The following is an 11,364-nucleotide window of genomic DNA, read 5'->3' as shown; positions in this document are numbered from 1 at the left end:
TCTACATTAAAAACCATACAGGGCATTCGGAAAGTATTCAGACCCCTTGACTTGTTCCACACTTTGTTACATTACAGCCTCTTATTCTAACATGGATTCATTTGTTGTTTTCCCATCAATCTACACACAAAGCGAAAACAGGTTTAGAGATTTTACCTTATTCCTACAAAAAAAAAATCTTTAATACCTTATTTACATCAGTATTCAGACCCTTTGCCAGGAGAGACTGGAAATTGAGCTCAGGTGCATCCTGTTTCCATTGATCATCCTTGAGATGTTTCTACAACTTGGAGTCCCACCTGTGGTCAATTCAATTCAATTCAATAGACAGGAAAGGCCCCACACCTGTCGATAAGATCCCACAGTTTAATATATTTAACTAGGCGGTTAAGAAAGAATTCTTATTTACAATGACGGCCTACCGGGGAACAGTGGGTTAACTGCCTTGTTCAGGGGCAGAACGACAGATTTTTTTACCTTGTCAGCTCAGGGATTCGATCTAGCAACCTTTGTTACTGGCTCAACGCCCTAACCACTAGGCTACCTGCCGTCCCGACACCGTCAGAGCAAAAACCAAGCCGTGAGGTGGAAGGAATTGTCCGTAGAGCTCTGAGGCAAGATTGTGTCGAGGCACAGATCTGGGGGAGGGGTACCAAAACATTTCTGCAGTATTGAAGGTCCCCAAGAACACAGTGGCCTCCATCATTCTTAAATGGAAGACGTTTGGAAACACCAAGACTCTTCCTAGAGCTGGACGCCCAGCCAAACTGAGCAATCAGGGGGAGAAGGGCCTTGGTCAGGGAGGTGACCAAGAACCCGATGGTCACTCTGACAGAGCTCCAGAGTTCCTCTGTGGAGATGGGAGAACCTTCTAGGAGGACAACCATCTCTGCAGCACTCCACCAATCAGGCTTTTATGGTAGAGTGGCTAGATGGAAGCCACTCCTCAGTAAAAGGCACATGACAGCCCGCTTGGAGTTTGCCAAAAGGCACCTAAAGACTCTCAGACCATGAGAAACAAGATTCTCTGGTCTGATGAAACCAAGATTGAACTCTTTGGCCTGAATGCCAAGCGTCACATCTGGAGGAAGCCTGGCACCATCCCTACGGTGAAGCATGGTGGTGGCAGCATCATGCTGTGGGGAGGTTTTTCAGAGGCAGGGACTGGGAGACTAGTCAGGATCGAGGGAAAGATGAACAGAGTAAAATACAGAGAGATCCTTGATGAAAACCTGCTCCAGACGCTCAGGACTTCAGACTGGGGTGAAGGGTCACCTTCCAACAGGACAACAACCCTAAGCACACAGCCAAGACAACGCAGGAGCGGCTTCGGGACAAGTCTCTGAATGTTCTTGAGTGGCCCAGCCAGAGCCCGGACTTGAACCCAATCGAACATCTCTGGAGAGACCTGAAAATAGCTGTGCAGCGACGCTCCCCATCCAACCTGACAGAGCTTGAGAGGATCTGCAGAGAAGAATGGGAGAAACTCCCCAAATACAGGTGTTGCCAAGCTTGTAGCGTCATACCCAAGAAGACTCGAGGCTGTAATCGCTGCCAAAAGGTGCTTCAACAAAGTACTGAGGTAAAGGGACTGAATACTTACAGAAATGTGATTGCAGTTTATTTCTTATAAGTTAGTAAAAATGTCTAAACTTGTTTTTGCTTTGTCATTATGGGGGATTGTGTGTAGATTGATGGGGGGGGGGAGGGGGGGAACATTAAATCAATTTTAGAATAAGACCAACCTAACAAAATGTGGAAAAAGGCAAAGGGTCTGAAAACTTGTATGTAGATATACAGGCAACAGGTCTCTACACTAAAACGTGTATGTAGATATACAGGCAACAGGTCTCTACACTAAAACCTGTATGTAGATATACAGGCAACAGGTCTCTACACTAAAACGTGTATGTAGATATACAGGCAACAGGTCTCTACACTAAAACGTGTATGTAGATATACAGGCAACAGGTCTCTACACTAAAACCTGTATGTAGATATACAGGCAACAGGTCTCTACACTAAAACCTGTATGTAGATATACAGGCAACAGGTCTCTACACTAAAACCTGTATGTAGATATACAGGCAACAGGTCTCTACACTAAAACGTGTCTAGACCTGTACAGGTATACACATTAAACATGAATATACACACAATCCCCCATGTTACCTGGTTGTTCTCCAGGTGTGTGTGTGTGTTACCTGGTTGTTCTCCAGGTGTGTGTGTGTGTGTTACCTGGTTGTTCTCCAGGTGTGTGTGTGTGTGTTACCTGGTTGTTCTCCAGGTGTGTGTGTGTGTGTTACCTGGTTGTTCTCCAGGTGTGTGTGTGTGTGTTACCTGGTTGTTCTCCAGGTGTGTGTGTGTGTGTTACCTGGTTGTTCTCCAGGTGTGTGTGTGTGTGTTACCTGGTTGTTCTCCAGGTGTGTGTGTGTGTGTACCTGGTTGTTCTCCAGGTGTGTGTGTGTGTGTGTGTGTGTGTTACCTGGTTGTTCTCCAGGTGTGTGTGTGTTACCTGGTTCTTCTCCAGGTGTGTGTGTGTGTGTGTGTGTGTGTGTTCCCTGGTGTGTGTGTCCGGGTGTGTGTGTGTGTTACCTGGTTCTTCTCCAGGTGTGTGTGTGTTACCTGGTTGTTCTCCAGGTGTGTGGCTCGCTGGGCGGGGGTCATGTTGGCCGTCTCATCTAGAAACTTCTTCAGAGCAGAGTCGCCATCTGGCACAGAGACGGCGCCGTTACACCCTGGCTTCCCTACTACACCCTGGCTTCCCTACTACACCCTGGCTTCCCTACTACACCCTGGCTTACCCTACTACACCCTGGCTTCCCTACTACACCCTGGCTTCCCTACTACACCCTGGTGGCGTCCGCTACTTGGCTTCCCTACTACACCCCTGGCTTCCCTACTACACCCCTGGCTTCCCTACTACACCCTGGCTTCCCTACTACACCCTGGCTTCCCTACTACACCCCGGCTCCCTACTACCCCCGGCTCCCACACCCCCGGCCCCACACACCCGGCCCACTACACCCCGGCCCCACTCCCCGGCTCCCCCCCCCCCGGCGGGTCTGGAATCTGGCTTCCACTACTACTTACTAAAACGACATACTGTGTACTAATTATACTACATACTATTTAGACTGTAGTGTTTAGTATAAATATATGCAGTGAGCAACACAACAACATCCTACCCTCATCCACACTGAGAAGGCATCATCTGAGGAGCGATTCTACCAGATAAATACCAGTCTCTTCCTCAATAGAGGAAGTATGTATTGGGTATTCGACATCCTCCCTCCATCTTGGCTCCGCGCAGGACCAGTTTCTACTCACCATACTCTATGTGGGTGGGGTTGTTGGCGACCGCGTGCAGCAGAGCCACGGTGCCGCAGGAGTTGACCACCGTCTGTTTCAGGAAGTAGAGGCCAGTAGCCGCCGTGACCTTCCCAGCCTGCTGCTGCCGGAACGACTCGTGCTGAAACGCACGTCGTCATCATCATCATCAATCATGCTACATCAGAGTCTCTCAAATGTTGTCCCGGGACCCCCAAGGGTGAGGTTTAGTGTCCCGGGACCCCCCCCGCCGGGTGAGGTTTAGTGTCCCGGGACCCCCCCGACGGGTGAGGTTTAGTGTCCCGGGACCCCCCCGAGGGTGAGGTTTAGTGTCCCGGGACCCCCCCGAGGGTGAGGTTTAGTGTCCCGGGACCCCCCCGAGGGTGAGGTTTAGTGTCCCGGGACCCCCCCCGAGGGTGAGGTTTAGTGTCCCGGGACCCCCCCAACCCGGGCCCCCCAGGGTGAGGTTTAGTGTCCCGGGACACTGTTACCTGTCTCGGGTCGGGGTGGGGGGGGATAACGGTTACCTGTTGGGTCGGGGGGGGAGGTAACGGTTACCTGTTGGGTCGGGGGGGGGGGGGAGTAACGGTTACCTGTTGGGTCGGGGGGGGGGGTAACGGTTACCTGTTGGGTCGGGGGGGGGGGAGTAACGGTTACCTGTTGGGTCGGGGGGGGGGGGAGTAACGGTTACCTGTTGGGTCGGGGGGGGGGGGAGTAACGGTTACCTGTTGGGTCGGGGGGGGGGGGAGTAACGGTTACCTGTTGGGTCGGGGGGGGGGGAGTAACGGTTACCTGTTGGGTCGGGGGGGGGGGGGTAACGGTTACCTGTTGGGTCGGGGGGGGGGGAGTAACGGTTACCTGTTGGGTCGGGGGGGGGGGGAGTAACGGTTACCTGTTGGGGAGGGGGGGGGGAGTAACGGTTACCTGTTGGGGGGGGGGGGGAGAGTAACGGTTACCTGTTGGGGAGGGGGGGGGAGAGTAACGGTTACCTGTTGGGGAGGGGGGGGGAGAGTAACGGTTACCTGTTGGGGAGGGGGGGGGAGAGTAACGGTTACCTGTTGGGGAGGGGGGGGGGGGTAACGGTTACCTGTTGGGTAGGGGGGGGGAGAGTAACGGTTACCTGTTGGGTCGGGGGGGGGGAGAGTAACGGTTACCTGTTGGGTCAGGGGGGGGGGAGAGTAACGGTTACCTGTTGGGTGAGGGGGGGGGGGAGTAACGGTTACCTGTTGGGTCAGGGGGGGGGGAGAGTAACGGTTACCTGTTGGGTCAGGGGGGGGGAGAGTAACGGTTACCTGTTGGGTCAGGGGGGGGGAGAGTAACGGTTACCTGTTGGGTCAGGGGGGGGGAGAGTAACGGTTACCTGTTGGGTCAGGGGGGGGGAGTAACGGTTACCTGTTGGGTCGGGGGGGGGAGTAACGGTTACCTGTTGGGTCGGGGGGGGAGTAACGGTTACCTGTTGGGTCGGGGGGGAGAGTAACGGTTACCTGTTGGGTCGGGGGGGAGAGTAACGGTTACCTGTTGGGTCGGGGGGGGGGGAGTAACGGTTACCTGTTGGGTCGGGGGGGGAGTAACGGTTACCTGTTGGGTCGGGGGGGGGAGTAACGGTTACCTGTTGGGTCGGGGGGGGAGTAACGGTTACCTGTTGGGTCGGGGGGGGGAGTAACGGTTACCTGTTGGGTCGGGGGGGGGGAGTAACGGTTACCTGTTGGGGGGGGGGGGGGAGTAACGGTTACCTGTTGGGGAGGGGGGGGGGGGAGTAACGGTTACCTGTTGGGTCGGGGGGGGGGAGTAACGGTTACCTGTTGGGTCGGGGGGGGGAGTAACGGTTACCTGTTGGGTCGGGGGGGGGAGTAACGGTTACCTGTTGGGTCGGGGGGGGGAGTAACGGTTACCTGTTGGGTCGGGGGGGGGAGTAACGGTTACCTGTTGGGTCGGGGGGGGAGTAACGGTTACCTGTTGGGTCGGGGGGGGAGTAACGGTTACCTGTTGGGTCGGGGGGGGGAGTAACGGTTACCTGTTGGGTCGGGGGGGGAGTAACGGTTACCTGTTGGGTCGGGGGGGGAGTAACGGTTACCTGTTGGGTCGGGGGGGGGAGTAACGGTTACCTGTTGGGTCGGGGGGGGGGGAGTAACGGTTACCTGTTGGGTCGGGGGGGGGGGGGAGTAACGGTTACCTGTTGGGTCGGGGGGGGGGGGAGTAACGGTTACCTGTTGGGTCGGGGGGGGGGGAGTAACGGTTACCTGTTGGGTCAGGGGGGGGGGGGAGTAACGGTTACCTGTTGGGTCAGGGGGGGGGGGGGAGTAACGGTTACCTGTTGGGTCAGGGGGGGGGGGGGAGTAACGGTTACCTGTTGGGTCAGGGGGGGGGGGGAGTAACGGTTACCTGTTGGGTCAGGGGGGGGGGGGGGAGTAACGGTTACCTGTTGGGTCAGGGGGGGGGGGGAGTAACGGTTACCTGTTGGGTCAGGGGGGGGGGGAGTAACGGTTACCTGTTGGGTCAGGGGGGGGGGGGAGTAACGGTTACCTGTTGGGTCAGGGGGGGGGGGGGTAACGGTTACCTGTTGGGTCAGGGGGGGGGGGGTAACGGTTACCTGTTGGGTCAGGGGGGGGGAGTAACGGTTACCTGTTGGGTCAGGGGGGGGGGGGTAACGGTTACCTGTTGGGTCGGGGGGGGGGTAACGGTTACCTGTTGGGTCAGGGGGGGGGGGGGTAACGGTTACCTGTTGGGTCAGGGGGGGGGGGTAACGGTTACCTGTTGGGTCAGGGGGGGGGGGGGGGGGTAACGGTTACCTGTTGGGTCAGGGGGGGGGGGGGTAACGGTTACCTGTTGGGTCAGGGGGGGGGGGGGGTAACGGTTACCTGTTGGGTCAGGGGGGGGGGTAACGGTTACCTGTTGGGTCAGGGGGGGGGGGGGGGGGGGAGGGGGGGGGGGGTAACGGTTACCTGTTGGGTCGGGGGGGGAGGGGGGGGGGGGGTAACGGTTACCTGTTGGGTCAGGGGGGGGGGGGTAACGGTTACCTGTTGGGTCAGGGGGGGGGGGGGGGGGTAACGGTTACCTGTTGGGTCGGGGGGGGGGTAACGGTTACCTGTTGGGTCAGGGGGGGGGGGGGGTAACGGTTACCTGTTGGGTCAGGGGGAAGAGCAGCATGAGGGCGCAGCTGGGAGACGGTACTGAAGACAGTCCTTCCTCCTCCAGACCCAACACATCCACGAAGCTCCAGGTAGCCGACACTCCCAGTCCACTGAGCACCTGCAACGCAACACACAGGGTTCCCCCATCAGTCTCTACAGACCACCCAGAACAGAGCTCCAGGTAGCAGACACTCCCAGTCCACCGAGCACCTGCAACGCAACACACAGGGTTCCCCCATCAGTCTCTACAGACCACCCAGAACAGAGCTCCACATGCCAGATTAGACCAGAGCTCCACGTGCCAGATTAGACCAGAGCTCCACGTGCCAGATTAGACCAGAGCTCCACGTGCCAGATTAGACCAGAGCTCCACGTGCCAGATTAGACCAGAGCTCCACGTGCCAGATTAGACCAGAGCTCCACGTGCCAGATTAGACCAGAGCTCCACGTGCCAGATTAGACCAGAGCTCAACGTGCCAGATTAGCTTGTTATGGATAGGGGGCAGTATTTTCACAGCCAGATAAAAAAAAACACCCAATTTAATCTGATTATTACTCCTGCCCAGAAACTAGAATATGCATATAATTATTAGCTTTGGATAGAAAACACCCTAAAGTTTCTAAAACTGTTTGAATGGTGTCTGTGAGTATAACAGAACTCATTTGGCAGGCCAAAACCTGAGAAGATTCCAAACAGGAAGTGCCCTCTCTGACCATTTCTTGGCCTTCTACACTCTATTGAAAACTGAGGATCTCTGCTGTCACGTGACACTTCCTACGGCTCCCATAGGCTCTCAGAAGGTGGCGGAACGGGGAATGATGTCTTTGCAGGCCATGGCTGAAAAACAGTAGCGCATTTGGTAAGTGGTCGATCTGAGGACAATGAGACTGGGGGCGCGTGCACGAGCCGACACCATGTTTTTATTTTCAGTCTTTGAATATTATCGCTTTTTTACGAGAAAAATTGATTTTAAACAGCGTTTGACATGCTTCGAAGTACGGTAATGGAATATTTTGAATTTTTTTGTCACGAAACTCACGCGTCACCCTTCGTATAGTGTCTTGAACGCACAACAAAACGCCGCTATTTGGATATAACTATGGATTATTTGGAACCAAACCAACGTTTGTTATTGAAGTAGAAGTCCTGGGAGTGCATTCTGACGAAGAACAGCAAAGGTAATCCAATTTGTCTTATAGTAAATCTGAGTTTGGTGAGGGCTAAACTTGGTGGGTGTCAAAATAGCTAGCCCGTGATGGCGAGCTATCTACTCAGAATATTGCAAAATGTGCTTTCACCGAAAAGCCATTTTAAAATTGGACATAGCGATTGCATAAAGGAGTTCTGTATCTATAATTCTTAAAATAATTATGTTTTTTTGTGAACGTTTATCGTGAGTAATTTAGTAAATTCACCGGAAGTGTTCGGTGGGAATGCTAGTTCTGAACGTCACATGCTAATGTAAAAAGCTGTTTTTTGATATAAATATGAACTTGATTGAACAAAACATGCATGTATTGTATAACATAATGTCCTAGGAGTGTCATCTGATGAAGATCAAAGGTTAGTGCTGCATTTAGCTGTGGTTTTGTTTTTTGTGACATTATATGCTAGCTTGAAAAATGGGTATCTGATTATTTCTGGCTGGGTACTCTGCTGACATAATCTAATGTTTTGCTTTCGCTGTAAAGCCTTTTTGAAATCGGACAGTGTGGTTAGATAAAGGAGAGTCTTGTCTTTAAAATGGTGTAAAATAGTCATATGTTTGAAAAATTGAAGTTCTCGGATTTGAGGACTTTGTATTTCGCGCCACGCCTATCATTGGATATTGGAGCAGGTGTTCCGCTAGCGGAACGTCTAGATGTAAGAGGTTAAAACACCCAGAACAGAGCTCAACGTGCCAGGTTGGAACAGAGCTCAACGTGCCAGGTTGGAACAGAGCTCAACGTGCCAGGTTGGAACAGAGCTCAACGTGCCAGGTTGGAACAGAGCTCAACGTGCCAGGTTGGAACAGAGCTCAACGTGCCAGGTTGGAACAGAGCTCAACGTGCCAGGTTGGAACAGAGCTCAACGTGCCAGGTTGGAACAGAGCTCAACGTGCCAGGTTGGAACAGAGCTCAACGTGCCAGGTTGGACCGACCCAGAACAGAGCTCAACATGCCAGATTAGACCGACCCAGACCAGCTAGACAGTGTATCTGGAACTCACCCAGTCATTGACAACACTATACTGTATGTATATACAGTAGAATGTAGGCCTAAAGCATCAAGTTCCTCTGTGTACACATCACTGACCATCTGAAATGGTCCACCCACACAGACAGTGTGGTGAAGAAGGCGCAACAGAGCCTCTTCAACCTCAGGAGGATGAAGAAATTTGGCTTGGCACCTAAAACCCTCAAACTTTTATAGACGCACAATCGAGAGCATCCTGTCGGGGTGTATCACCACCTGGTACGGCACCTGCACCGCCCACAACCGCAGGGCTCTCCAGAGGGTGGTGAGGTCTGCACAACGCATCACCGGGGGCGAACTACCTGCCCTCCAGGACACCTACACCACCCGAGCCACTGCCTGTTCACCCTGCTATCATCCAGAAGGCGAGGTCAATACAGGTGCATCAAAGCTGGGACTGAAAAACAGTTTCTATCTCAAGGCCATCAGACTAGCCGGCTTCCACCCGGTTACTCAACCCTGCAGCTTAGAGGCCCGAGAGACTGAAAAACAGCTTCCATCTCCAGGCCATCAGACTGAAAAACAGCTTCCATCTCCAGGCCATCAGACTGATAAACAGCTTCCATCTCCAGGCCATCAGACTGATAAACAGCTTCCATCTCCAGGCCATCAGACTGATAAACAGCTTCCATCTCCAGGCCATCAGACTGATAAACAGCTTCCATCTCCAGGCCATCAGACTGATAAACAGCTTCTATCTCCAGGCCATCAGACTGATAAACAGCTTCTATCTCCAGGCCATCAGACTGTTAAACAGCCATCACTAGCCGGCTACCACCTGGTTACTCAACCCTGCACCTTAGAGGCTGCTGCCCCATGTACACAGACATGGAATCACTGGCCACTGTAATAATGTTTACATACTGCTTTACTCATATCATGTGTATATACTGTATTCTATTCTACTGTATTTTAGTCAATGCCTCTGACATTGCTCCTCCTAATGTTTATATATTTCTTAATTACGTTATTTGACTTTTAGATGTGTGTATTGTTAGATATTACTGCACTGTTGGAGCTGGGAACACAATAATTTCGCTACACCCGCAATAACATCTGCTAAATGTGTGTATGTGACAAATAAAATGTGATTTACCGAGCAGTTAAATGCCTGTCAGAAGAGAGGGTAGAACTCGGAGATTTGAGTCCGACTCGAAACCGTCCACGGTAACGGACACTAAATGTCCATGATGACTCGGCAGAACGGGCCTCAACACGTCAATAATAATAATAATATTATAATCACTACGCATATCTTCACTGTTTTAAAACGTTATCAGAACATTAATACCGCACGGCTGCCTATCCAAAATAAATAACGATTTAACTTCAAATCAGACCCAAGCTGATGTTTAGTCTCTCTCTCCCTCTCTCTCTCTCTCCATCCTTCCATCAGACCACACCCTGTATCATAGACACCGGGTGGAGCACCAGGCGCAGCGTGGCAAGAGATGTTATCGGGCAGACCGACCGTAACCTACTAGGGGCTATAACCTAACGGCGGTTTCCATCTTGTGTAACCTCTGTCTCGCTGCTGTTCAGATGATTTCTGATAGAAATACTAGTTAGGATCCTACTAAAGCCAGACCGAGACAGGTCCATAACCTGTTGGTTATAATGTCCTGTTGTAACGTCATATACACACCTGTCATCCTATCTGTTATGACTCAGCGATATTACATACACACCTTGTTCAGCATCTGAAACACACACAGACACAAAGACAAACAGGAGAACACATCATTTAGACAGACAATAACAGACCGTTAGAACCGAGCAAGTCCGTATTTTAAGTCTCAGTCTTATGATAAGACGTTTTAAAACAACATATTTATCATGATGATGGTTCTCTACCTCCGGGTTGATTTCCATTGGTTGCCACTCCATCCTGTTCGGTAAGGTTCGGTCCCGGTATGTCGGTCTGTTACAACACGCTGCTGGTTTGGGTGATATGATCCTACCGGGGGCCGTCCACTCGCTTCATATGCTGCCGGTCATATTCCATTGTGCCGTTCGGCGGAGGGGTGGACGAGAACCGGAGAAAAAGCCAACAGATTCTCCCGTAGCCTCACCTCGTTTGTTAACAAGAAAATACATATTACAGTGAAGTATTGGAGGTTGGGTGAGAGAGAGAGAGAGAGAGAGAGAGAGAGAGAGAGGTGTTCTGTGTAGTTAGTTTTAACGAGCAGTCTAGAAGGTGGACTGGTCCAAGCCCGACAGTGGACGCTGCGCAGCTGAGAGTTTGGTGGGTAATGGAGGCGTTCGAGCTGAGCAGCTGAGAGTTTGGTGGGTAATGGGGGCGTTCGAGCTGCGCAACTGAGAGTTTGGTGGGTAATGGGGGCGTTCGAGCTGAGCAGCTGAGAGTTTGGTGGGTAATGGGGGCGTTCGAGCTGCGCAACTGAGAGTTTGGTGGGTAATGGGGGCGTTCGAGCTGCGCAGCTGAGAGTTTGGTGGGTAATGGGGGCGTTCGAGCTGATCACTTTTGTCAGACGGTCAAGTCTTTGGTATGTTGCGTTGGGGGGGGGGGGAATAGAAATGGACCCGACTTGACGCCTACACGATGGTCGTGTTCGAGAGCATCAACACGACCGCGGACTGACTGATCTACGAATCACCTTGAATCATAAATGATTACTTATTATTTGTAGATCAGTCAGTCACAATGTAC

At 52.3% G+C, this 11,364-nt stretch overlaps 1 protein-coding gene across 1 annotated transcript in view; it reads right to left on the bottom strand.

The window, feature by feature from the left end:
* Window positions 1-10,637, bottom strand: part of uchl1 (ubiquitin carboxyl-terminal esterase L1 (ubiquitin thiolesterase)) — a 13,451-nt gene extending 2,814 nt beyond the window's left edge. Inside the window, 5 exon segments of the mRNA NM_001141890.2 lie at window positions 2,626-2,711; window positions 3,331-3,472; window positions 6,451-6,579; window positions 10,385-10,396; window positions 10,551-10,637. Coding sequence (NP_001135362.1) covers window positions 2,626-2,711; window positions 3,331-3,472; window positions 6,451-6,579; window positions 10,385-10,396; window positions 10,551-10,583 — 402 coding nt within the window. The 5' untranslated portion in view covers window positions 10,584-10,637.
* Window positions 10,638-11,364: the final 727 nt, after the last annotated feature.

This window comes from Salmo salar, chromosome 04 (genome assembly GCF_965601325.2).
Source record: "Salmo salar chromosome 04, fSalSal1, whole genome shotgun sequence".
In the NCBI taxonomy this organism is placed as follows: Eukaryota; Metazoa; Chordata; class Actinopteri; order Salmoniformes; family Salmonidae; genus Salmo; species Salmo salar.
The sequence above is the reverse complement of the archived record's forward strand: the minus strand, read 5'-3'. Positions and strand labels throughout refer to the sequence as shown.